Source organism: Agelaius tricolor, unplaced genomic scaffold (genome assembly GCF_023055355.1).
Source record: "Agelaius tricolor isolate 1412-34295 unplaced genomic scaffold, bAgeTri1.0.p SCAF_3, whole genome shotgun sequence".
In the NCBI taxonomy this organism is placed as follows: domain Eukaryota; kingdom Metazoa; phylum Chordata; class Aves; order Passeriformes; family Icteridae; genus Agelaius; species Agelaius tricolor.
This window is the reverse complement of record NW_027269263.1, coordinates 13,814,897-13,842,693: the sequence shown is the minus strand read 5'-3', so window position 1 is coordinate 13,842,693 and position 27,797 is coordinate 13,814,897. Positions and strand designations below refer to the sequence as shown.

Sequence of the window (27,797 nt, the reverse complement as noted above, 5' to 3'; positions counted from 1 at the left end):
CAAGTGCCCTCAGCTGCTCCATGTGTGGCTTCCCCTCCAGGCCCTTCAGCATCTCCATGTCCCTCCTTTGAACACTTACATTGTGGTGCCCAAAACTGCACACAGTATTCAAGTTGTGTTCTCCTTGAAGTTCTCCACAGAGCAGCATCTCCTTTCTGCCCTTTTTATGGCCACGTGTCCTGGCTGCAGAGAAGATACTGGAGGCTTTAGGTCATGTTTGTGTCACTGGAGATTGCCATGAGATGGAGATCACCTTGTGCATGTAGCGCCTAAACAGAATCAGGGGTTTATGACCTGAGAAAACAGCAGGACCCAGACAAAAGGAGGTGCCCTAAACACCAAGGACACAACACCTGAGGTGACACATTAACTGTGTGTAGTGAGCCTTGTTTTTCCTGCACACCATCATTCTTACTGTTGTCACAGGTTTTGTGAGCACTACTGCAGAAGAGAAATTTGAAAGAGAGTAACAATGGGCACCTTGTCCCCCTTGCCCTGCATGGGGAGTGGTGTGAGGAAAGGCTTGAGGTGGCTTTGCAGCCACCTGGGCTTCCCAGGACTCTTGCAGCTGGGCATCCCACTGGGCCAAGCAGTGCATCACACCAAACTGTGCGATTTCACAGCAGGTTGCTGTAGTTCTCCTGCAGTTATGGATATTCTCCTGTCTCCCCAGGATGTGGTGTCCTCCTTGGAGCAGCAGTTCACACCCATGATGCAAGCTGAGTTCTCAGTGCTGGTTGATGTGCTGCACAGCCCAGAGCTCCTGTTCCCCGAGGGCAGCGATGCCAGAATAAGATGTGGCGCTTTCATGTCCAAGTAAGTGGCGTGCAGAGGGGCCTGGTTGCTTCTTTGGGAAAAAAGATGGCAGGGTTTTAGCTTTTTCAACAGCATTTACCTCTGGTTTTCAGCAGAGACTTAAGCATGCAGGTGACCAAGTTTACGGTTGAAAGCTTAAAGTGAGGTCTTTTGATCCATATTTTATATTTCTCAACAGTTTTGTTGTCTGGAGAGCATACAGCGAGAGGGGTTGCTTGCCTTACTGAGAGAAATGGCTTGTTAAAATGTGGCAGGCTCAGCCTACTTCTGTTTTCTCAATGGGCTACTTTGCTATTACATTTCACCAAATCTACAACAGAAACTTAAGATTTTCCTTAGCAGAATTTTCAAGAATTCATAATGAAGCAGTGGGCTGCTCAAGGCTTGTGGGTTTTTTGTTAGAGTTTTTTTGGTACAGCAAATTGATATTTTTATTTTAAACTGCCAACAGCTCTTTGAAAATACATTTCACTGGGACCCCTATCTGGTCTTGAATTATTAGATGTTTTATTTGCAGTCTGTGCATTGGAATAGAGTCTTGCAAATTTTTTATTAGTCCTCAAGTGAGATGCCCTCCCCGCCCTTGAGAAACTATAATTTAAACAGAGATAACTTGGGGGAAATTAATGCATTTGGCAGCTCTCCTGATTCCTTGGATATTTGCATATTCTGCAGAAGTAGCATTATAACAATATGTTTTATATGTTTGGAAAAATTCAAAAAGTAAAAATTAAATTTTGATATTATCCCATCCCATGTCCTCTGTCTAAACTCCTGTTTGAAGCCAGCATCAAAATGCAAAGAAAACCCCCAAAACCTGTCCAAAGCCTTCAGATTTCATCCCTTCCTATTTTCACAAACATTTCTCCAGCAATGTGTGAACCAGTGCAAGGACCCATGCACAGATCTGTTCTGCACAAAGACAGAAAGGCTGCTTCTGGTATCGGCTTCAGCTGACTGAAATCCAAACTCCTGTCACAGTCATAGCTGGAGACAGAAATGGACCTTGTTTTCTGGCTTGTCAAGTGGTTGTGTGAATGTAAACAACAATTATGTATCATCCAAATGTCTGTATTTCTGAAGGTTTCCATGTAAGGTTTTTTGGAAATCCTTTTGGCTGAATACCATTTGCTAATTATATCATAAATATATTATAACCATCATAGAAGTTGGAAGGTGTGAAGGTTGTAGCTTTTAAAGTTTGCAAGATGCATGGTGAACACTGGTTACCTTTAAATAACGGTTAAAATAAGTTACCTTTAAATAAAGAAAGGATGAAATAGCAAGTCTGGATCTTAAACTGTAAACCCTCAAAAAAAGTGGATGTAGAATTCTGTCTTCTGTATGGGCAGTAAGATATGCAAATTGACACCAAAATCTCCCAACACCTTGAAAGTCCCATTTCCTTTTTAATTATGATTTCTCTTGACCACTTTTATTTCCTTTCCTTGAGGAAAAATATAGTGATGGGCAATTTTTGCATAAAGCAATTGGCTTAGCAACAATGCGTAATGCTCTTTAAGTTTTAATATTTTACTTTCAGGTTGATTAATCACACAAAGAAGCTAATGGAGAAAGAAGAAAAGCTCTGCATTAAAATCCTCCAAACTTTACGAGAAATGCTTGACAAGAAAACCAACTTTGCAGAAGAGGTACTGCTTACACTTTAATATTAAATATAGAACTAACAGCATGGTATTAACAACAGAATCTGACATGATTTCAGTTTTGTGCATGTTTTAGAGATAACCTAGTGTCTTAGGAACAGTGTGGGGTAAGGTAGCAAGTTGGTTTGGAACAAAAGAAACTCTCTGCCTTACACAGTTCTGTATGAGGGACTTGATAAGAGTCAAGGCAAGCAAGATGAAATGAATTAGCAGTGGCAAGTATTAATATATATAATTATTCTATATTGGATATTCTCTATTTCTGGAGATTAGTCTTAATTTGTCACACCTGAATTTACCATAAAATCAATGGAAATATAGGGATTTTAATTGCAATTGTACAGTTTTTCCCTGCTGCCTTTGGTGCCAGACTTTTGTACTCCACACGCTTTTTAATGCTCCCAAATGTGTGAAAGGAAATCTGCAATGTTTAGGCAGAGCTGCCAGTTTTGGGAAGAAGTGACATAGTCTGTACTCTGTAAGTGTCTAATTATTTCTTGCATTCCTCTCTCCCCTCATTGCCCAGTTTTCTCTTGCAAAACCAAGTCTTTCAAATGCCTCTTGTCTGTTCCTTTGGCTATCAGTAGGCAGATTCAGATGTAAATGTCCACTGTCCCTGTTCTTTCTGAGCCTGATCCCAGTGTCTTTTGTGTAATTTCCTCTTATCCATATTTCTGGGTATTCCCCAAGCCCTTTCAGCATTATTCACTCTTAAATATGAATCATGGAGTTACCTAATTTCTCAGTGCTGACATCAGACCTGCCCCGTGCAAAAATAACCAGTGTAAGCAGAGGAAACCAACCCCATCTTCACCTCCTCCTCAAAGAAACTGTGGTTAAGCCTGGGCAGACAAATTCTTTTTTAATGTCATGAAGAGAATTGCACAGGGGAAAATTTTTGATTATTATTATTCAAATTATGAATGATAACATTGTAATGATTATTATTCAATCATGAAAATTATTATTATTCTTGATTATTATTCATATTTATTCTAATAGCATTCTGGGTGCATAACACCATTGCATCACATGGGAAAAAGAATTTGCTTTTGTAACTGACCTTTGCCAAACCTCTCTAAAAGAATTACATAGACCCACCATAAGTTAACTTCATCTCAGGACTACAGGGGAGGAAAAAACACAACACTTTTAATGTAGGACTTGAAACAATCAAGAAGATCTGCTTGTTTTAGTTGCTCCTTCTACCCTGCTTTGGCTGCTGATAAAGGGAGACAGAGTTAAGGGAGGCAATTCCCATCAGAGGCAATGTGCTCCATAGGTCTGTAAGGGCTCTGCTTTTCAGGAGTGGGTAAAGGAGGTATATTCCCAAATCCCTCATGGGACCTCCACCATCTTGGGGGTGCGTGGTGGGTGGAAAAGCTCTTTCTGAACAGAATTTCTCCCCCGTGCTTCCTCTGTAGTCCCATTGGTTTTACACTGAGGAATGTGATGAATCAGTGCAAACAAATATGTGAATAAACAAGCTTGGATATGCTTTACAAGTGCTTCTCTGGCTTGCTACTCTTATGAGTCATTGTTCAATGCCATGGACTAAAGAACAGTAAAAATAGCACAATGAATGGCCTCGTGTGCGTGTTTCCCATCTTTTTTTGGGCTGTGATCTCACTGCCTGCAAAGTTATTCAACTATGGCATGCAGATATTAAAAAATATAAAAATAGTAGTAAATACATAATGGTCATAACCAGAACAAAGCTACAGGTGGACGTGGGGCATCTTGACAGGAAGCCTGAGTTTGCTAATCACCCATCAAATTGTATTTTCTGTGATATACCTGACAGAAATGGTCAACCTCCATTTTCTGCAGGCTTTCCTACAGTGAGAAAGAAGGATGAAATAATGAAATAAAATTTCCTCCTGTCTCTTCACATTAATGCCCACCACTGAGCACCTTCTACTGTCTTTGTCCTTCATTTGACCACTGGAAGGTAGCCTATGTCATTTGCTGAAGGAAGGGGAGGCAAAATAGGAGTAGGAGCTTATTTCACTGATTTTATACCTATTTCTGCATCCACTATATCAACTCTATTGTTGCACCTCCCTTGGTGGTGAGTTTCAAGTCTCTGGTGCTCTCCTGGCTCCATATCCTTGGATTTCTTGGCAGTCAGCCTCTGAGGCAGCACTCACTTGTGCCTTGTCTTGCTTAGCACCACGGCATCTAATTGTGCTGGGAATCAAAGTTTAATTTCAGTAGTTTGATTTAAGGTATATAAATGAGACATAAAACCTCCTGGCCATTGACTGGCTTTCATAAGTAATTGTGGGTGATTATTGCAATCTCCTGGGAGTTCTGCATTGAGTCCTAGCCCTGTTTGTATTGATTAGGTCACCAACTGGAGTGAAACCTGATCTACAGCCCTTCTCTTCCAGAACAGTGTTAGAACACTTGGGGAAAGCAGGGTGTGGGGAGCTCACATTGCCTCTGTTCAGAGATAGCTACTGCAGTATCTAAATGTATTTATCTAAAGCTTGCTTCAGACTGACTATTTGAGAAGAAAAGCAGGAGGGACAGAAAGGACTGTGCTTGCACTAGGTGTTCCCCTTCTCTATTTGGGGTTTAGAATCACTGGCAGTTTTTATACCCATTTTGCAAAACCAGAAGGATCTTGGACTGGGATTTTTGAATTTATTTAGGCATATCTTTTTGTGTTTCACCGTAGTGCTTGATATCAGTTTAATTTCTGTGTGAATGTTGCCTCTAGACCTATTTATACACCTCAGTCTAAATCTAAGTAACATTTCCAAAAGCACCTGAGACATGTAGACTGACGTGTGCTCACTTTGCAAATGACTGGAGCAGTTTCAAATCTTAGCATTACCTTGCTGCCCTGCTTAAAGTGTCTGTCCATACAACAGAGCTGCTGGGCCAGGAAGGGTGGTCCAGCATCTTCAGAGAGGGTTCAGAAGCTTCAATTAAATTGTTAAACTCTTGGTCTAATGGTGCTCATGTGGACTTCTTGCCTGACTCCAGCAGCTGGCATGGCTATGCCTTGGGTAGGGACAACCTGCTGATCTCCCAGCTGTTCATAAATCAGGTCAGCACCTCTGGGGGAAAAATATCCTCTCTGTTACCATGTGTATATTACATCTGATCAGATGTGCTAGTGGATGGGAGGGTGTTACAGAATGTGGCAGAATCCAGGGCTGTGTGTCCTTCCCTAAGGCAGCTCCTTTGAGAACACTACTGTAAATGAATGGAACCCTTCAGGAAGGGGTGCCTGTGCTGCAGAGCTCACATTTTATACTCTTCCTTCCTCTTTTAGGTGTTGAACTTCAGTATAAATAATTGAAAACTGCATTTTTAAGTGTCAGTAGAACAAAGACTCTGTAAGCTGCTTAATTGTCAGAAATAAGTAGTTGAGCTTTTTGCCTTTTTTGGAAAAAACTCATGAAAAATGTTGCGTTTTCTCTTAGACATTTGTACTAGTTCATGATTTAAAATCATAGAAGTGGCCTTTTGTTTTGCAGGTTTAATGTTTCTGCATTCAACTTTAGATTGCTTCAGACTAACCTTAGATGAAATGTAAGCTGTCCTCTCCCCTTTGTTTGCAGGAACACCACCAAATATACATGTGAAAGAAATGGTACATCTTTGGTGGAAATAAAAATGTATTTCATTCCTGTAAGATGTGGTTCCACATATGGCCACTGCTGGCTCTGGTCATTTTGTGCCAGAAGAGCTGAATCTTTTCATGAGGAGCTGTTGACAAAACTCCAGTGAGTTTGTCAAAAGCAGCTGTGCCAGTTTATTGTTGTATTGATCTACCAGGCACGCTGAAGCCAGTGGGAGATGCAGGTTTTTTTCTGTTGGGGTAAATGGCCTCAATGAGTTTTAGAAGCCAGGAGATTTTGGGAGCCACTACAGGGTCCCAGCATTGCAGCTCATTGAATCACAGACATTCTCGACTTAAACGGCATTCTATTCTATAGCCTCATCTTTTCAAGATGATTTGACTTATTTGCATTTGCAAATTAGGCAGCCTTCAGATAAACAGCATTTGTAGGTGAAAAAAAAACAGAGGAGGAAGAAGAGAATAATTCTGAAAATGTGTTGCTTGCTGAATGTATCATACCTCAAAAGAATGCTTCTTTTAAATGGGAGAGTGGGGTCCAAATTCCTTTATTTGTGTTACTACTCACATTTTGGGTTAGTGGCACTGCAGCATTTTGAAGAATTACATTTAATTTTTCCCTGTTTCTGCTGTCAGTTTTATTTGTGCTGATGTATAAAAATACCTGGCCTGTTTTTCCCTGTTGTCAACAGGCCATTCTTCTCACTAAGCTCAGTGTGCCTGCAAGGTGAGAGGGGGTCAGAAACACCACAGAACATGCATGCTCACTGCTGTTTGTACTGAATTTTTTTAAAAATCACTTATCTCTTTTAGCTGACAAAGGACACTTGCAGGGTCCTGCACTCACTCCTTAGGAAACCAGCTCACAGGGAGGGACTGGAGGTGCATGAAGAATGTTTGGTTATCTCAGCAGTGCCAGCCTGATTGTGGACCAGCATTTCTGGTATGGGCAAAAAACTGCTGTTGTGGCCTTGTCATGGGAGTTAAATGATGAGTGAAAATTCAAAGACAATGGGACAAACCCCTCAGTCTTGGAGATGCTTTGTGTGAAGGCAGTGATCAGCTGCAGAACCAAAGCCTCCAGGAATTCATTGCAGAACAAGATTCAAGCTTTGCTCTTGCCCTGAATCATCTGAGCCAGTAATTGCAGTGGCAGGAGCACCAGAGCTTTCAGATATGCAAGACTAAACACTGGATGTGGTCAGAACCTGAAAGTGTGGTAATTTCTCATTAGACCCACGCACTGACATTTTACAAAAGAGAGAAAAATCTACAGAAAAACAAATGAGCACAGTTTCACTTTTCCCCCTCTAGGCTTCAAGCTGAGATAATTAAGCAAAGGGACACCAGGAGGCACGTGATGGTGATGGTGTTTGTTCTAGCCAGGTGTTGTCAGCCACAGTGCTCAGACCCTCAGGCCATCAGCCACTGTTGTGTTGTTATTGCTGCACATTTCTGGGGCTGTGACAGGCAGCATCAACCAGAATATTCTGAATTAGCATCTCTCATCCTTGGGGTACCCCTTTTCCCTCCTGTGATGTGCATTGCTCTGGGCTGAAAGGACAATGCTGCTGGACAGCCCCCAGATATTCTCCAGGATTTTTGATCACGTCCATTTGTTGCCAATGCAAAAACCTGGGAGAACTGGGTATATGAAAAGTGTGACTTATTTTTAAGGGGATTTTTTTTTTCTGAAAGTAACAGGCCCTAGAGATTTGCTCCAGCTTTGGACTGTCACCTGCTTGTGTCACCCTCAGAAGCCTGTTGAGAGCCACTGTGCTTGGGCCAGTTGTGAGGCACCTACAGGGGTCTGTGCCAGGGGTGGTTTCAGGCAGAATGCATTGCCCTTGTTGAGCTGGACAAGAACTTGAAACTCAGAGTCATGTATCAAGGACAGGTAATTCAGGAGGCAGCCCTCCTGACACCCTACAAAGTTCAGGTCCTGATCTAGTGAAAGGCAGGAGCAGTTTAATCTGCTGCAGGGGCAGTGAGCACAGGCCTAATGACATTGCAGTCATGATTTTGCCCTCTCTTTAATATGCATAACTGTTAACTCACCACGAGGCAAATAAAGGATCTCCAGAGACCTAAAGGTACTTCTGTCTCAGGTGATAGTTCAGTGAGCAGTGGTGCTCGCTACTCTCTGGTACTTACTCTTTTTTGTTTCAAAACCTTGGTTATTTTTCCTTTGTTTGTTTGTTCTTCAAATCACAAACAAATCTAATGGCAGGATGCCCAGGCTGTAAAAACACATGGCCGTTAACACATTTCATCCAAAAGATTGTAGTCTCTCAGCAGCTCATATTTATCAAATTTTAAGATTACTGTATGTTGTTATCCAGTTTTCTTTCAGAAATATTAAGCCCCAAATCCTGATTGATAAATTATTTTGGAACTTGTATCATCTGCCCTTCTCACATACATCATCTCTCCTCTAAAGGAGCATCTGATGCTGTAAAATATTTTTTGTAGCTACTGATTAAAACAGCATCAAGCAAACCAATAAAACTGGAGTAGCTTGTTCCTTACTCTGAACTTCCAATGACCAATTTCTGCTATGGAATTTGCCCTTTACACAGTGTATGGGACATAGAAGGTTTGCCCTTCTTATTTCACATTAACACCTTCCTATGGATGTGATTTTAAGAAGAGCAAACCAGCATGAAAATCTTAACTGGCTGCAAACTGTCTGACATCCTTCTCTATTGATATTGCTATTCATTAAAAACAAATAAAAAAGAATGCAAGAGAAGAGAGCTGTTTAATAAATGAAACTGTTAGAACTCTGAGGATGATTCATCTCACCTTACTCAGGTACAATATTCATTGACTGATCAGGATCCTTTTTGTAAACAACAGCAACTAGATTTTCTAGTTCTTCTGAATACAGGTGAAGCGAATTTCACTAAAGACTTCAGTACATCTGGAAGTTAAATTCCAGGTTCATCATAGCTCTTTGAATCAAATTCTACATCATGAAGATATCAGGATCAAGGTTTTCTCCCTGATTTGTTTTATTTCTATATTTTAAATTATAAATAAAGCAGATTTTTAGGAATTTAGTGGAAGGTTCTAGCAGACCTTAGATTGGCAAGGACTAGGTAAATGACCAAAGATATGTTATAAGTAAATATATAAAATGAGTCAACAGTTTTATCACATGGTTCATGTCTCCAGGTATGTGGAGTTTTGTGTGAGGATAGATTCATAAATACAAATATTTATTTTAGGTTATTTATTTCTATTTCTTCTCTTTCTCTTTTAGCTCCATGGTGGAGTTATATTAATAAGATAAATATTAGAATGTTAATTTGGTGTCTTAGCATATTGTTTTGGTTTTAATGGAGTAGATGGTCTTGTTTAGAATGATATGTGTTAATGCTCTCAGTGTTACTTAACAGGAATAAAAATTCCCATGGCCACCCTAATTTTAGTGATTGGTGGTTGTTCAAAGTGCCCAGTTGACATCCCAAGGAGCCTTTGTGCTTATCTGCAGAGCAGGAGCCATTGACATGGGTGCAGCAGGGCTTTCCATGCCCTGGGAGCAGCTACACTGAGGTGGGAAGGGAGCACAGAGGAATGTGTGAGAGAAACATCAGCAGGCACCCTGATGTTTGGGATGGTTGCAAGGTTTTTTGGGAGTTAGGAGAATAAAACTGCATAAGCCCTTTCCCTGACTATGATTCTGGAAGATGTTTCTCCCCACATGCTTCCCACTCCCTTCTCAGAATTAATTCCTCTGTGAAAAGGCCACATTTATGAGCAGTTTCAGTACCACTGGCAGGTAATGGTTATAATTCTTGCTGGGAAGCACAGAGAGTGCTGCAGTATCGCAGAGACCACAGTGTGGCAACTGTGGACTTTTCAGAAACAACTCCTGTCTGTGGGAGCAGGGCAGCTGCTGCTGCTGCTGCTGCTGCTGCTGCACGGCTCAATTCCCACAGCAGGCAAATGTCTGCAGTAGTCCTGGAGGGGGCAAGAGAAAATGTCTCCTTTGGTTTTGAATTTCCTTGGAAGGGGAAAAGGGTTCTTTTGTTTTCTGGGTGGTTTGGGATTTTTTGGTTTTGGGGTTTTTTTGTTTGTTTTTGGTTTTTGGGTTTGTTTTTGGGTTTTTTTTTTTGTTGTTGTTGTTTTGCTGTTGTTGTTGTTGTCTGTCACAAATTTGCTGCTGCTTTATTTAATATGTTTGAGCAACAACCCTGTTTGTACTTTGCAGTCGCACCAGAGATAGCAGTGAGCAGAATTCAATGCCTTGTATTAAGGATGGCCAATGAATATTTATGATAGACCTAGGGAGCCAGTAATAAAAATGAAATCGGCATGATGCCACTAGATCCAAATCTTTGATCTCTGTTTTAAGAGAAAATACAATAAAGCAGGGGATAATGGACTCATTATAATGGAATGGTTAGTTATGGTTACTTAGGGCAGCATGAATAGGTGGCATTACATAAACTGCTCTAGTCCAAGATTTATGATCCAGAAATGTGTTTCAGGCACTGAGTTTCTACAGAAGACATCAGTTTATGATATTGTTCTGGTTTGGTTGGTCCAAGCACAAAGAATTAAAGATACATCCCTTTCAGATCGAGGATGGGGCATGCTCTTGCCTTACTAGGAACAGCAAAAGCCCTAAGAACCAGCAAGGCCCTTCTCCTCAACCTCTTTCTGTGCTTCTGCTCCTCATCCATCACCCTGTGAGCAGGCAGAGGGAGGGCTGGGCATTGCACAGGGGTGGAAATTAGATTCCACTCCCTGCCCAGGCTGTCTTACCAGATGCCAGCTGTGAGGGGACACTTGGGGTCGCCAGGAGAGAGGGGACAGCTGCCGGTTTGGCATCAGCAGGAGCACGTAGGGGTGGTGGCTGGAGATGTGTGCCACAGCTGGGTGCACCCACCTCCACCAGGAGCAGGGAGAATCTCCTGCAGAGTACTGAGACAGCTCCTGGGAAGCCTAATGAAGGAGCTGCTATTTGACAGGGATGGGGAGCAGGAGCAAGTGAGCTATTTTTCTTTTTAATGGTTGCAATTACTTGCTTAACACCCCTGCCACACCAAGCAAGACACAGAGGAGGGCTGATTCCAGGCTGTGGATGAAAGCTGATCCCAAGGTCTCTGTCTAGCCAGGCAGGAGGAGGAAATGGAAACTCACTGTTTTCTGATTCGTTTCAAACTGATGTAATTTCTAAGGGACTTCATCACTAATGACATCTGGCAAGGGATTAGTCTGTAATGTGGCCCATCTCCCCCTTTTCAAGAAAAAGAAAATATATGCTATATTGAACTTTGGAAAACAGCTATTAAGCAACCACAGTAACTGCTTCTGATAGGGTTCTTTTTTTTTTTTGGTCTGATGAGGATTTTACCCAGCATGTTTGGCCTTGGAGGAGTGCCTGGATGGTATTGCCAGCTGGAATTGTCAGAGCTGCTTTGTCTTCTGTCCCAGGAAAACAGAAGCCTGGCGGGCAGTCACTCTCGCTCTTATTTCATATCCCTGCTTAGTCAGAGTTGCCAGCCCCAAGCACTGAAAACCCTGAGTCAGGCCACAAACAAATCACGAGATTTGGCTTGAAAATCATGAGATTTTTTAATTACAAATAGTTTATTTGGGATTTCTCTGAGTCTTTAGAGTGTCTGTTCTTCCAATTCTACTGTACAAATCCCAGAGTTTGAATTATGCTTTGCTGAATTATGCATGTGTTTATTTACTGAAATAAAAGCCAGGTTCATTTATGGTTACCTGACCTCTGCAGTTTGTGGGAAAAAGAGCAGAATACTCAGAACTCACATTAGGGGATGCTTTCTACTGCCAGAGATGCCAGCAAGAGGCAGTGCTGGCCCTCAGCTGGGGCACAGGGAAATGTGCTCATCAGGGTGGGGCTGGTGTTGGTAACTCCAGGTACAGAGCTGTCACTGGGTGTTGGGAACAGGGCCTTGTCACTCTGAAAATTCCTTTTGCCAGACTTGTCCAAAACATTTTGTCTCCATTTACTGAGCAGTTACACCAGCAAAATCTTCCTATATTCCTTTTTCCTGCAAGCTTTTTACCCTTCCCCCTGACTTATTTTTTACTACTTTTCTCCTTTCTTGCAAAAAACTTGATTTTTTTGACTCCTTAGCTGTCTACAGTAGCATTTGTGTCCTATTAGCCCTCCATCCAGTAGGGCTGGATAGCAGTCTGCCTGTCTCTGCTGCAAAAGAAATTTAGATAACCTTAACTCTCAGGTCTTTCAGTTTTAAGACTCCTTACTGCTTCCAGAAGAACAAGAAGCTTCCCTTGAACCAGGTGTTTTCTCAGCTGTGACCAGTTAGAGGTTCCCAGCTCTAAGGTTCCTCCCAGGCTGCTCCACTGGGTGCAGTTCAGCATTTTAAGAAACCAAACTCATCTAAATATACAAATATTTGACTGTGGCTCTCTAAAAATGAAAACCTTTGCATTTAAACAAATGCTGGAAGCCCTGCACATCGTTGGGAAGTTCTGCTTTCACAGTTTTTTCGAAGGGGCTAAAAAATGTTCCTGGAGAACAGACTGTGCAGCCTGAGTATCTTAATTTTGCAAGGAGACCCACATTAACTAGGTTACTTTTGTGAGGCAGAGGATGTTAACAGTGGTAATTCACTGCTAGCAATAAAGTGTGAGCTGGTCAGTAAATTCACCCAGGATGGCACAGAGGATTGTTCTGGTTATATGTCTCAGTCTTTATTAAATTTGCCCTGGTTGTTGCTGGCACTTTGTTGTAGTCATGATAATTCTCACAATAAAACCAACCATAAGGGCTTAGAAAGGGCTGTTTGAAAAATTGAAGTTGAACCATTTCTTCTTTTCCTTCATATTTAAGTATTCTTACAGCAAATAACATCATGCATGGGAAAACCTCAGATTTTATTGTTTGAGTTTGAATTTTTGTTTTGTGTGGGGAAATGTTTTCATGAAGGAAAAAACCCAAACAACCCAAACCATCAGTCAGAGCAGCAAGTTTAGGAGATTACTTGGGGCTGGGGTGTGCTTATACAGAAAGGAATAATTTGTACTGCAGAAATCTGGGCAAAGTGGTACCTCTTTGTGCCCGTGCAGGGCATCAGGTGAGAGCAGTGCTGGCTGGGTGTGGGCACAGGGCTGGGAGGTGGCAGCTGAGCTGGCTCCTCCTGGAGTCCCACCTGATGCTCAGCCCGGCTGCTGAGAAGGGTTTGCTATCCCCAGTGTGGTCTGCAGGGAGCCACTTGACTTAGATGAAGATGTTTATATAAAGATATTATTTCCATACATGCAATACTGAAAGAGCTTATTTTAACTCAGTAGCAAATTCTAGCACACTGGGTACTCTAAATGCACGTTTTTACTTCCCTTTTTAAAGGGAAAAAAAAAGTAAAAAAAAACCCCAAGAAGTCAACTATTTGATATATACTTTAATTCATCATGTATTTTACCTATTTTTAAACTATAAACAATTTGAAACTAAAGAAACAATTCCTTTGTGTTTTTAAACTATCCCTTTAAACTATCTCTTTCCTATTTTTGCACGTGCTTTTTCCTTTTTCTTTATTTTTCCCCCTGATTTTTAGTTGAAGAAAGACTTTATTTGGGAGCAGGAAAAGAAATGTTGCTGGAATAATGTTTTCTTTTGATCTACCCCAGAGTTTATGGCTTCTGTGTCTTAAGTTCAGTACTTTGATCACTATCTGTCTGTTTTGCTGCTAAGTCCTATGCAGTGTGATGTTACTATTGAGCCAGCTGGGGCTCTGCCCCCTGCAAGAGCCATGAGGTAGTAAAATCAGAGTAAATTAAAAGAGTTTTCTCAAGCCTCTTCTGCACGATTCTCAACTCTTCATTTCAGAGCTGAAAAGTGGCTGCTTTCTTGCCCCTGCCACTGCCGTGCCCGTCCAGCTCCATCTTCCAGCAGGGGCCTCCAGAGCCACAGGAAGTGGCAAAGCAGCACCAGGCAGCTGCAGCCCTGCACAAAGGGGCCCTTTCACACACGTTCCTGCTAGGAGTGCACATGTGCAGCTAAAACAAGTTCCACTGCCCATCTGACTTGAGCAACAGCCACCCTGGGGAAGCTGTCTTTTTTTTTTTTCCTTTTTTTCCTGAGATTGGTCAACAGATATATTGCCCTAATGCTTGTTTCTGACTCGGTGAGTGCTGTGTTTAGGCCCAGAGCTTTGGTAATTCTAGATTATTTTGTGGTGAGGAGGGTTGCTGAAGGACAAGGGAGGGGAACTGAGGTTCCACCTGCCAGGCTACTCGAGCACAGCTGTGCCTCTTGCCCTGAGCTTGCTGTACAGGGAGGTACCACCACCCTGGGCACGTGTCAGTGCAGCACAGGGTACTTTTAAAGTAGCACAAGCTCACTCCCATTTTGGGCTCCTCTCCAGGGGACTGAGTGACTCACCTTGAGAGAAGGTCTCTCTGAAAGTAGAAGCAGGACTTTGTGTATGACAGTGCAGAACCTCGCAGGTTGGCAGGGCGCCCGTCTTCTCCTCCTAAATCAAGGAGTGTGCTCCTGGGCTTTGTGAATGAAAGATTTGTTGGGGGGAAAAAATGGGATGAAGTCTTAAAAAAATTAATTTATTAAGCTTGGCTTACTGTGTAAACTCTTGTTCTGAAGTTGGCTTCTATTGGAAAAAAACATGCTTTTAGAAATTTGCTGCAATGTTGGCATACACGAAAGGAGACGCTTCTTGAGTTGTACAGACTCCAGAGACTCTTCCTGCTGTGTTGGCCAACTTGATTTGCAGTGCCTGTTCTCCTGAAGGTGGATTTCTGGGTCAAGGTGGCTCCAAAAATCTGCAACCCAAGGGGGTGATCCAACAAAAGACAAATCTTCTATGGAGCACCCTCCCCTACAAACCTGCCTGTGGCACACAGGCACTGCTGCCCAGGGTGGCTGGGGTGGCTACCAGCTTCTGAGGCAGCCAGATGGATGCTGGTTAGGAGACCTGGGGCACGTGTCAACCTCACACTCCTGTGATCCGTGGCTGTCATGCCTGTGGAAATGTTTATATCCATCATACCGTGGGGATGCAACCCTGCAGACAGTGACACTGGGATGGGAGCCCCTTGCCTGGAGGGCATGTGGCTTTGGCACGGGGAGGAGCACGTTTTATCCTCAGCGGCAACTACATATCCATTGTCAAATATCACCTGCCTTGTTTGCAGAAAATCCCTCCGGATGACACTGGAGGCATTTCAAAGCCCACCTGGACGCGTTCCTTTGTCACCAAGGCGGGGGGGTTGGACTGGACGAGCTCCAGAGGTCCCTTCCAGCCCTAACAATCCCGGGACTGTGTGAGTGATCAGCGTGGTGGTGACAGGTGAGGCCGGTGCCCAGCCCTCCGCACAGGTGCCAGGAGGCTGATTTGGGTGAGAGCCGCGGCAGCAGGAGGGGGCAGAGCGGTGGCCCGGGGGTGCCCAGCGAGGCAGGCGCTGTGCCGGGGGCATGCGGGCGAGTGCAAGGCGCCGGCTCCCACCTTTCTTTCCAAGTGGCCCCCGCGCCGTAATCGCCTTTGCCCGGGCAGCGATTTAATGAGCTGTTTGTGCATGTGACCGCGGCGCATGTGAGCGGGGCCGCCGGGGGAGGCGCGGGCGCTGTTATGTAATGGGCGCAGTGTCTGCTCCGTGCGGCGGCCCCGAGCCCGCGGGGAGCGCGGCCCCGAGCCCGCGGGGAGCGCGGCCCCGAGCCCGCGGGGAGCGCGGCCCCGAGCCCGCGGGGAGCGCGGCCCCGAGGCAGGAGCGCAGGAGCGGCTCCCGAGCTGCCTGTGGGGCTGCATTGGCACGGAGCGCGCATCCCCGGAGCCGCCAGCCGCGCCTTATGTAACGCGCCGGGGGACGAACAGAGCCCCCGCTCCTTCCCCTCGGCCGCAAGAGCACGGAACGCGGGTTTATTTATTAACCTGCTCCTCTCCCGCTTTGCCGCCGCCTGGAGAAGGGGTTCCGCAGGCAGCAGAGGCGCCTCGCCGGTTTGGGGATGCGGGATTTGGCAGAGGGTGCTGGAGTGCAGGCACTGAGGTTTGGGCGTGCAGGTGGCCTGCGAGGAGTTCCCATAAATTATTTTGTGTGTGACTCCCCGGTGGCATTGCACGGGAGTGCCTGTGTGAAGCTGCAGATGTTCTTACCATCGACCCCTTACCTTTTATCTAGTTCTCTGAAAAAACAAAACAACAAAAAACCAAAACCCAACAAAAAACCAAACAAACCCAAAAACCAAGGTCCTGTGAGGGAAAAAACAAACAAACAAAGAAACAAACATGAGATTTGGAGCATTCCTGGGGCAGCTTTAAATTTCAGTAACAATTTTTATTGATAACCAGCTGAGGAGCAAATTGACATAACAGATCTGACAGATAGAAAAGTGCTTCCCCCATCCCCACCCTGCAGCATTCACCATTTCTCCAAAGTACCATTTGAAATCCCATCCTTCCTCCTCCGATGGAAGCTAATGTTCATTGTCTTGCCCTTGAAAAGAACAATAGTGCTACCCAGGAGCTGTGAAGAAACCAAACCCTCTGAAATGTTGAGCTGTATTAAATCTCCCCTACTTTCTAAGGGCCCGAATATACTGCTTACAGGCAGTCTGATTGCATGGCAGTCAAAACATTTTCCTCTTAAACATTTCCCCTGCCACCACTACAGTAAGAAAATAGCTGTTTATAAAGCTGTGCTTGCAACAAACTCCGGTGCTGTTTCATAAGATCAGGTGTACTGGTTGTGCATCTGGGGAATATTCAACTAATATTCAAATAATACCACTTTATATGATACAGATTCCATTATCCTGTATTTATTGTATTTCCAAGAGGAAGTTATTGTTGGAGTTGTTTTTGTATTAATAAGCATCACAAAAGGGTGTTTTGTTTTGGTGGATATAAGGTTTTTGTCTTCCCTTCTGTTGCTTTTCCTCTATTCTTTCACTTCACCTATCTAAATACAGCAGACTCATGTTTAAATATACATTGTTATGTATAGTTACATAACTCTGTCTTGCAAGTGCTGAAAAATGATCCCTGGCTTTATCTTCTATTTTTTAAAATTAACAGGTTTTGTGTATAATCTAGCACAGTCAAAAGACAGAGGGAGGCATGCTGCTAGTACATAAGGATAGTTTCCCACAAATCAGAACAAAAATAATAGAAATTAAACCCCAACAAATATCAGATGCTGTGCTTTTGCTAGCCAGTGAGTCTTAAAACCAAAGAGTATAAATGTGTTTGCTAACGAGTGGATACTGAGTTGATTTAATGAGTTGGTGATGCAGTTGGTGACTGCTCATTATCATCAGAGAATTTAACTTGCTGCAGCAACTCAGAAAATAAATTAGTACAGCTCAGACTGGACTGTGTTGTGAGCAAAATGAGAACTTCTCCTCTCTGCAGCTTTAGCAGTCTTTGGTTTTTCCTGCTTCGTATCAGTCATGCTGAGCTGTGGTTCAGGTCATTTAACCATCCATTGCTGATCTTTCCAAGGATGGGTATGGAAGTGGTGCCAGACCCTGCCTCTCATGAGCAGAGGGAGTGCCCAGACAGGTAAACAGATTCAGAGGTCTTGACAGCTGGAGATTAACAACAGGCCTTCTCTCAGAATAAAGGGCCATTCTTCTTCCAAGAGGTGGAGAGGGAATATTAGGACTCTGGTTATCATCTAACAGACATTACAGGAGATAAAGGAGCTCCAAAGGTGTGGGAAGCTCTGACTACAGCTTGAGCAGGTCAGGTTGCTTATGAACAAAAGCATGCCAGGAGTCCTGCTGGACTCTGCCAGCGCTGAAAGTGTTTGACGGGTTGAATGGAATCATGTTATTCAGGTACCCCTTATGGGAAGAAAACAGCAAAACTCTTCCCATTCTGTAGCCTACATTTTATGGGGCTTCATTCCTTAAATGCCAATGTGCCCTCAGAGCTGTGGGTTACTAGATACTGCAGAAGCACAGCACATAAATAATGACATTTGTTTTATTTTGGAGTTGTTAGGAAATCAGTGTCCCCGTAGGGTATAAATACAGTAGAAGAGGGTTTGTGTGTTTGCGCTTCAAGACAAAAGTTCTTTATTCTTGAAATATACAGTTGCAGAGAAAACTGTATATTTTAAAAAAAGCTGATTATTTTTTTCCCTCCTTGGTGCAGAGTTTTAGAATCTGGTTCTGATTGCTCGGGCTTTGCTGCTATCGCCTGATTTTTACATGGTGCTGAAACTCAGAGATGTATGCAGTGAAACTTTAAAACTCTGTTGAGTTTTGGAAATGTTCACCTGTTTAAAAAAAAAAAAAAGAAAGAAAGCCAGCCTACAGAGAGTTTTAAAAATAGCCCAAGTCCTCCTGGAATTCAATTACAGATGCCTACCAGCTGCTTCCCCTGCCCAGGACCTGCATTTCTAGTTTCTCTGTTCCTCTGGATGTTCCTTGCAGGGGAACAGCCCGTGTGACATGACTGATGAACAGAGAGATTGGAGAGAGAGGTGCTGGGGTATGGCCCCCTGCCATCCTTCCATCCCACCTGCTGCTCGGGCTGTCCTTTCATAGTCACGATTGGAGCTGTGCGATTGTTGTACAATGTGGATGCCGGCTGTGCGGCCACTGCTGCGACTGGCACTTTATTCTCATGCTATGTGCAATGACTTTTTCAAAAGCTTTTTATTTAGCCCCTGTAGCACTGTGTCTTACAAAAAAAAAACATTATAAGAATCCTGTCTTCTTGGATCTGTATTCTGTCTGAGTTCACAGGCACACATTATGTCCCCCATTTGCTAAAACACCGAAGTGCAGACCCTGAGCTAAACTGCAGGCTTCATTTCCCCTGGAAATATATGCAGATTGTAGATTTGCCCATAAGTGCCCATGCTGGATTCTCCCATAATATGGACCTTGCCCTTAAGGAGTTGTTTCCAAACTTGTGGTGTAGGATCAAAATAAAAAAAAAAAAAAAAAAAAAAAAAAAAAAAAAAAAAAAAAAAAAGGCAAAACGCAAAAACTCTGCTCACTTATTAAATTACATGGACTTGTCTTTTGTTGAGTATCATCTTTTTTTTGGTCTGGTTGCAGATGATTCAGCTGTCCAGTTGCAGGAGAACATTTTCCAGCAACCTAGTTTGGATGTAATCCTCTTTCTGGTATTGTCCTGTTTTCCCCCCATAGGCTTTCTGTGTGTGCCCATCTGTGTGTGGCAGTGACAGGAGCTTTCCACCCAGTCTGGCTGTCTGCAGGATCTCACTGGTTCTGTGCTGCCTTGCTCTCTTGGGTATGGTTTGACTCTTTGATTGGGAAGAATATGGTTTGAGGGTTTGTGGCAGAAATTCATTTACAAATTCATAGGGGAGAGAAGTGGGGGAGGAGAGGAAAGGGAAGGGAAATAATTCTTTGGTACAGAACAACAATCCTCCAAGGACATAGTTACAATATTTCTTGTTAAAGTACAACGTGTTTGTTTTCAAATCCTGTAGAAAATGCAGTGATTCTGTGGCTTAGGCTGTTGCCTGCTTAGCACACAGCTCTGCTGCAGATACAGCTGTTCTGAGCTGAGCAGTCCCTGCTTGATGTCTGGTCCCACTGATTTCATGAGATAATTCTTATTCACAGGTCTTCACATAATATGACATGGCTGCCTGAGAGCTGGAGACATGAATGCCTTGTTTGATTTGAGATTTCTCAGTGATTTTTAATTTTGGTGCAGAGATCCCAGCAGAACTGATTTTAATTAAGAACCTGATCCATAGCTCTTAGATTTAATGATGGGATGTACCTGCTTAGAGTGTGTAGTGCTGCCCTGCCTTAGGGATTTCTAGGCTAGCTCCAAATTAACCCATTTCATAAATTAGTTTTCCAAGCAGAATTTTGCAGCTTCCCTTTCTGGTGCTGGCTTGTTTTGTTTCCTGAGGTTCCTCTCCATAGTGATGCATGGATGCACCCACAGCCTCTTACGAGCTGAGGTCAGATTTGGTGTTAAAATCAAGCAGTTCTTTGCTGTTTGATATGTAGATTTATTTTTTTTCATCCTAAGATTTTAAGTTAGGATAAAGGTCAATACTTCCAACTTTTATTTTTAAAGGAGGCTGATACCTGTGTGATATAAGTGATGAAGCTGATGTCTGGGAAGCAGAAGTGCACACAGCAAGTCACTGGAGCTGACAGATTTCAAAGGGGTGTAGCTGGTTGTGTAAGCCACTAGCTTGGATGGTTTGATGTAATGCTGTTTCCAGACACTGTGGGGATTACATGTGCCAGTGCTGGGTGTTGCCAGACAGTAACCACAGCAATTCACCCTCAACATAATTACCACCTACAGCAAGGCTAGCAGCTTTTAAATGAGGAGGAGTGGGATTCTTTATCCAGGAAAACACCAAGGACTTTATGTCTTTCTGTAAATCCACTTAATTTCTTCATTAGAAAGGCAAGGAATAGTGACAAACCTCAGCCAACACTGTGCATAATAAAGTATTTGTTTAAATACTCCCTTTGATATTAAACTGTAGCACAGCAGAATCCAGAAAAATCAGGCGGCTTTTCTTGCAGCTCATACAGCATTAGCAGTGGTTTTGGATATGCAGCACAGCACTGTTACATGGGAGGCTTTAATGTGCATTTTGAGCACTTAGTTTCCCTCTCTCTGGATACTAAAATTAATAATATTGTAAGTATAGCTCCAGCCACTTACATACCTCTTTTGGATGGTTGATTGCTTAAAATATGCAGCAACATTGTTAGAGGGGAAAATGCCAAGTTAAAAATTCGTATTTAATTCTTTACTTCCTTTTCTTGCCTACTTTACTAATTCATCTCATTAGTAGATTAAGAAACAAGTTGTCTTGCAACTGCAGAGGTTGTTTTTGTGTGGATGTAGGGGGATTGTATCCTTCATGGACTGCAGACATGCAAAAAAAGATGCTTGGGATTTGGTTGTTTTGCTGTGCTGGTAGGAGTAACAGATCAGGGGAATGTAAGGTGGCTTCCTTGGCACCTGATCCAAATCCCATTAAAGCCAGTAAAAAGATTTCTAATGTTATTAGAGCCATGATGGGATCACTCCAGCTGCACTTTCCTCATGCCCTTGCTGCTAGCATTGCCTGCTCAGAGTTCCCAGTGGGATCAGTGATAACAAGCAGGAGCTTTTGCACCCTTGCTCTGTGGGAAACTGGTGTTTACTGGTTTAAAGGTTTTCCAGTCATTGCACCTGCTCCTGACCATTACAAAACTCATGTAGCTGCAGTAGAAATGCTGATGGGGAGAGCTGCAGGGGGACCTGAGCACCCACAGTGCTCTCAAACCAAGCCAAGTGGGCCCTTGGTGCTGTTATTTAAAAATCTGCCTACCTGGTTTGCAGATAGAATCAATTACTTTGCCATTTATGTAATCTGCATTATTCCTTCTTGTAACTATGGGCACAAAACCTGATATTGAAAACGTGGTCTCTTATGGCACAGGTCTAGGGTTTCTGTCATTTGGATGAGCCCCTTTTGATCTTTGCCATGAAGGCTGAAAAATGGTTCAGTGCTGGCAACAACTCAGGGTACCTTCAGTGCAAAATTAATTCCAGTGTAGGGGAATGCACCCACTGCCAAAAAATATTTGACAGAGCATGAAAGAAGTCCAGTTTGCTCTGCTAGGTATGTCTGCAAAATGCTGGAGGGGTACCTGCTGTTTGCTTATGAAACATTGCAGGTATGCACAGCTGTGCTCAGCTGAGTCTTAGGAGCTGAATGCCCCCCTCTGCATCCCACATCAGCTCCAACTTCTTGATTGCTCCTCAGCCTGTAACTTGCAGCTCTCCCAGCACAGTGTTCTGCTGTCCTGCCTCATGGAAGGGTTTGGCCATCACAGCTTTGCAATAAATACATCTATAATCTTGTTGTTGAAGCATCTTAATTAATGTCGTAAGAGCTGGCTCTTGAGCACTGCTTTTGAGCCATGTGAGCTCCTGGCTGTGGAATACTTGAAATGATCATAAATCTCCTTGAGATGGATTTTTCATCCCCTGAAACATAACCCCAGCCCCACTTGCACCTGAACTTCTTTTGTGTGTAATTTAATACCAGCAGCAGGAGAAAGCATCTCGAGTGATTTCCTGTGAACCTTTGCTCGAGGTGAAGGTGGAGCCAGATGCATTCACTGCCTGAAAAGTGGTTGGCTGTTGGATCAATAGATCAGATAGTTTGGTGTGAGGGAGTGAATCTCTTTTGCCACTATTAGAATGGTATGAAGCAGATTTTCTTTTCTCATTGAGGCTGTCTGTGTGGCAGGTGCAGTGGTAGTTAGGCCAAGAGATGGGCTTGCATTTGTAAAGCTAAAAAATCTCTGGCCTCTCTCAAGGCTGAGGGCATTCAGTAGGCACACAGCTCACTGCCCAGCAGGCACAGTCAGCATCTCCCCACAAAGACCCCATGCTCTTGGAAGGATATGGGAATAATACATCTCATGTGAAATCTCTGTCCTTCAATGCAATCAGTGTGGGTGATACCATAAACCCTGTGGTAGTACTTACAGAGTAACTTGTGCTGTTAAAGGGAAAATTTAAAACAATTGTGGGGTTTTTGACTCTGACTGCATTTCCCTATGCCTGTGCTGTGTTGGCTCAAGTTTGGAGTCCTAATTTAGGTAAAACTTCAGGCAGGAGGAGAATATTCTGAGGCACACTGCCTACTTGCAGGTAATGCACACTCCCATTATCATCAGTGCTATGCAAGACCACAGCATCTTTCTGAAGCAGACTGTAAATTAAGGCCTGCAAGATCTGGCCATGTCCCCTCAATCCTACTTTTGTCTTTTGCCTTAGGATAGAAGATTTATATTTGCATGTCACAAAGCAGATCATAATGGTTATCTCAGAGCTCATTGTTATTTTGCAGTGTTTTTATGAGGCTGGCAGCCTAATGCTGCAAAGTTGTTTGTAATGTTAAGCTTCTACACCTAAAGCAGTGAGGTATCCATGGTAACTGTCTTGCCTGTACACAGTCCCTCGGCAGCCTTTTCACACAGGTCAGAGCACGCACATTCCCAGAAACTGACTCAATTTAGTCCGCCTTAAACATCAGGTAATTTAAAATAGGCACTGGCTCTGATATTTTTTTTTTCTTTTTTGGTTATAGAATTTGGTTTTAATTAGCCATTTGAACATTCTGCTAGTGAAAACAAAATAAAACACCTTTGCCACTGTAAATATGTCTGTTGCTCAGACCTATTCAAATTAAACCTGAGTCTTGTGCTAAAAATGTTAAGGGCTTTGCAGCAAGCAAATTCCAAATTAAAGTTTCTACTTAACACTGCAGAGCATCCTGCTGTGAGGTTAGCAATAGCATTTTTTATCTAGGTCCTCCTCTGTCAGTACTTGATATACTCAGTTTCCTTTGACTTCTCTCATAGTTGAGTCCAAGATTAGACTCCAAAAATTATCCTACTTCCTTCCCCATCTCCTTGTTGATTTGCAGAATACATGTTCATTAAGATGAGTTTCTCTTCTTGTCTATAATGATTTTTTGCAGTTGTCTGAGGTACTTATCTGCATATACCAAAGCCTGAGGAAAATTCTCTGCAGAACCAGCTGCCATGCTTGGAACTTTTTCATCTGCCAGCTTGCTCCCATCCTAAAGTTTTCCTGTCTAATTTTTTTGGACATCATTTTGCTTCATCTTGGTTTGTTCTGTCAGTTCCAATGCTTTTGCTAAAGTGAATCATCAGGTGTGTTTCTGCTGGGAGTTTGGCTTGGTGACTCAAGTGTGGAGGAGAAGGAAAAGGCTCAACTTTTAACCAGATGCTTTCTTCCCAAGTGCTCACTTGCCCTTTCCCAGTGTCCTCCAGAGCTACTTTGTTAAACAAGAGGTAGGATTGCCAGAGTAACTGAGGGGCAAAAGCTACAAATCAAGTGTCACATGGATTACAATGTGTCCTTGGAACAGCCAGGGGATAGGGAGGAAAAAGGCAAATTCAGAGGGGACAAGGAGGAAGAAAAAAAATGGAGGACAGCAAAGAAGGAGAGACAAAATCCAGATCCTCTCCTGGTCTCCTGCATCATCCCTTCTGCACTATATAAATCTGTCAGGCTTTTGGCTGAGTCTCAGCAGCTCATGGTGCCACAGTTAGAATACTAATGCTTGCTTCTACTTATGAGGAGTTTTAGGCCAGAGAGGGACATTAAGTGTGTAGGTGGAGGCATCAAGTGACACTCAGTCCTCTGCAGTAAAAAAAGCCATTTCATCATCAAGTGGACCCACAGGGAGACAGAAAGGCACTAATATGTATAGGAAACCAATTTATGAAACAAAGCTTTTGCAAAGTGGTAATTAATTAAAGGAACTAAATAATGGTGATGTTCTGGTCAGTGTTATTTAGGGCTAAGTGAGGGATCTGGTGTTCATAGGCTGTCATCAGAGCTGAGAAGGCTGATGCTGTGGCTGTCTCTGCCATGCAGAGACATTCTTTGGTGCCTCAGAGGATAAGGGACTTTGGACTTGGTTAGTACAAACCAGAAGAGTTTTCTGTGGGAGTGAGAAGGAGAATTTAGAGTCACTTGGCTGAGCAAATGAGTGTGTGTCCCCAGGTCCTCACCAGCAGAATGTCTCCCTGGGGAAGGGAGCCTGGAGCGTCTCTCTAAGAAGTTGCCTTTTGTTCAAAAGCTGAAGTTTTCTTCCATTGTTTTTTGTATAAACCAATAGTATTTTGCTAAGGATATTTATCAGATAGACAAAATGCAGATCTTTTTCACGTTAGGATCTTGGTAACGTGTTTTCTTGCTACGGGAGTTCTGTGTTTAGCCTGTTGGAGTCAGGGTTCCAGCTGATATTTTGGATCACTCTAGTGCTCTCCATGTCTTCTCATCAAAGATTTCATAAAAACTGTTTTTCTCTTGAACTTACATTGGGTTGCACTGGATTTTGGATCCAATACAAATAGACTTGGTACACTTCATATTCTCTTTTAAACACATGTGGATTGCTAAAGAGGGTCAAACCAGAGGATTAAGAGTGTTTCTTGCTGTGTGGCCATCACCAGATGCTTCAGAAGGTCTAAGAACCCCCACTGCAGGCAGACTTCAAGTTTTCTATTCTTCCTGAAATCTTGGGATAATCCTTAACAGTAAGATCATAAATCTGTGGGCCCTAAAGCAAGAGATTTTGTCTTCTTTCCCATAGTTGTTTTTTTAACATTTGCTATTGTAACTGGTTTTACTTGTTGTCTATAGAAATGCCCAAATCCTTTTCTGAGTCTTGCTGAATTCTTGGCCTTGGTGACTTCCCATGGCCATGTAATTATGTGTGGGCTAACAATTCCTTCTTTATCACTTTTTCATTGAACCTCTTCACATTTCATTGGGGGCTGCTTTTTGAAAGGGAGAAGAGACAGGAATTCCCAACCTCCCCATCTCCACCCCGTTAAAGCTTTGCTGTGCTTTTGCCGTGTTTTTTCTGAGGTGAGCAATCTAAATCTGTAATGCCAGAGTTTTTCCATACCTTTGTGTACTCCCAGTACTTCTCTGACCCTTCTAGGAAATGACAACCTGTTGAAAACACAGCTCTTAGATGAAACTGTGTCACTGATTCAACTTAGAGCACTAATTTTGTCTGTATCATTTCTCACCCTACTCCATATTTTCACAAGATTTTTTGCTGCATTCAGAGCAGAGGATTTTACCAATAATCAGAATACCCTAAGCAGTCAGTTCTGTAGCCTCTAAAACTGTTGGTGGATTTTGTTTTGTGTTCATTAAAAGCACTGACTTGGTGCCATGCCTGTGCAGTTTAATTCCCAGTTACTGGAACTGTAAAATTCTTCTTGGTTTTCATAATGCTGTTGAGCCCTGATGTTGGGATGTTGTGTGGCATTTATCAAAGAGATGTCAGGAGTGGGAATATCAGCACCCTTGAAACACAGTAGAAAAAAATTGCTGTTCCAGGACTTCCAGAGCAGGTTTCCTGCTGGCTCCCAGTCACTCTGTGCTGTACTTAACACCTCTAAAGAAGCCCATGACATTGTATTTCCATAGCTACATGCTGTGCATGTAGGAACATTCCAGTGATAATATATTTCTCCTTGGAAGCAATAGACATTTAGGCATTATAATGGCAACAGCTTCATAATAAATATATGCTAAAATCTGGTATGATGAAACAGCTAATGCACATGTGCTGCAGTCTTTTCTGGGACATAAATAACTCCACAATTTTAGCAAATATTAAATATAAAGGGGCAATTTAATATTATGGGTGAACAGCTTGCATATTAAATTTTATATAAACATGAATCTGTCTATTAGTAGTGGGAATTTGAAAAGCTGAGACAGGTTCGTGAAAATGTGACTTCATCTCCCCCTTGTCTGTACCTTTGAACAGCTGATTTAATTTCAAGCAAATTTTGGTCATTTTTTCAATCAGTTATGGAGTGGCTTCAATGTTTCAGATTTTTTTCTGTTTAACATAGAAGATAACTTTTTCCTGATCTTGGGAAATCTGGCATTTAGAAATTGTTGCTCCTGAAATAAGATGACACCTAAAAAACTATTGGGCTCTGGTGTGACAGCCAATATATCTCTGACAGTTATTAAAAACAAAATGCGACTCTCTTAATACAATGTCTCAGTTTCATGCAGCAACTTTGGCTAATAGAAGTAGTTTATGAACCTCCTACTGCAGTGCTGGACAGAGTCAGAATTATTTCCATGGCAGCCTTCAAAGGATGTTTTTGGATTTATTTGTTTGAACTGATGAAATTTTAGACTCCAAGAGTGAAAAGCTAATATTGGCCTCTAATTTAAAAGGGAGGATTTTGAACTGCTTTGGAAAAAGAGAGGTTTTTCCTAGCAAAAGTTGCCTTCAAAAATCAGAATGTCTGTCTGTTGTTTGGAAGAGAAGCTCTGTCATTAAAAGTTCAGATATGCCAGGAAAGACCAGCTCCATCACCAAGTCACTGTAGGTTTGTGAATCAGGGGGTAAAGTCCAGGATAATCCCTGAATGAGCCTGGAGAGGTGCTGAGCCTGCTCACTTAAGAATGACATTATTGGGAGGTGGGGTAGCCTGGCCTAGCCCAGGGTCTGAGCCAGGAGCTGGTTCCTCATTGCTGGGGAATAAACCTCCCAAAGGCTTTTTTCAAGCCTACTGAGGAGCTCAGCACCAGGGATGTGGCAGAGCCCAGCTGTTCTCTGTGGCAGCCCAGCCTTTGCTAGGGCAGGAACAAGAGCTCAAGTGGGGAATGGTATTGTTTTAGTCACAAGATGATCCAGTTCTCCCACTTGATCAAGGGGTCCTTTCCTTCTGGTAAGGCTTTATCTCCTAATCCTGCATTGCCATTATTTCTTAGCTACTTGGGAGTGGATTTGCTGTCTGAGGAAGAGGAGGTGTGGCTCCTTGTGGTGACAGCCAAGTGTTAGCAGCTATGTCCTTGCTGAGAGTCAGCAGCAAGGATCTGACAAAAATCAACAAATCTACCAGAGGAGTTGCTTAATATTTTTTCGATATTTGCCATCTCTGGCAATCAAAGTCCATCCACATATTTTAGGATTTTTTTCCTTTTCTTTCTTTTTTTTGTTATAGCACTCTGGCTCTGGCCACACAGGTTTCACATTTCCAAGTACTATTCCTAGGACCAGGAGCAGTAGAAATTAGCATAGTGGTGGGGTGATTGGTTTTGTTCTGGACTTCTTATTTAATGTAGACTGGAATTCTCATACAAGCACAAAATTTTAGGTGCTGGACTTCAGGTGCCAGTTATCCATCCTGAAAAGGATTATACAGTTGGGAGAGTTGACAT

General features: G+C 42.9%; 1 protein-coding gene across 6 annotated transcripts in view; it reads left to right on the top strand.

The window, feature by feature from the left end:
- The window catches only part of ITPR2 (inositol 1,4,5-trisphosphate receptor type 2), a 244,386-nt gene that overhangs the window by 128,907 nt on the left and 87,682 nt on the right, over window positions 1-27,797 (top strand). For all 6 annotated transcript variants that reach the window (XM_071422550.1, XM_071422548.1, XM_071422551.1 and 3 more), the window contains 2 exons: window positions 674-816; window positions 2,360-2,468. In XM_071422550.1, the coding sequence (XP_071278651.1) occupies window positions 674-816; window positions 2,360-2,468 (252 nt within the window). The remainder of the gene's footprint in view (window positions 1-673; window positions 817-2,359; window positions 2,469-27,797) is intronic.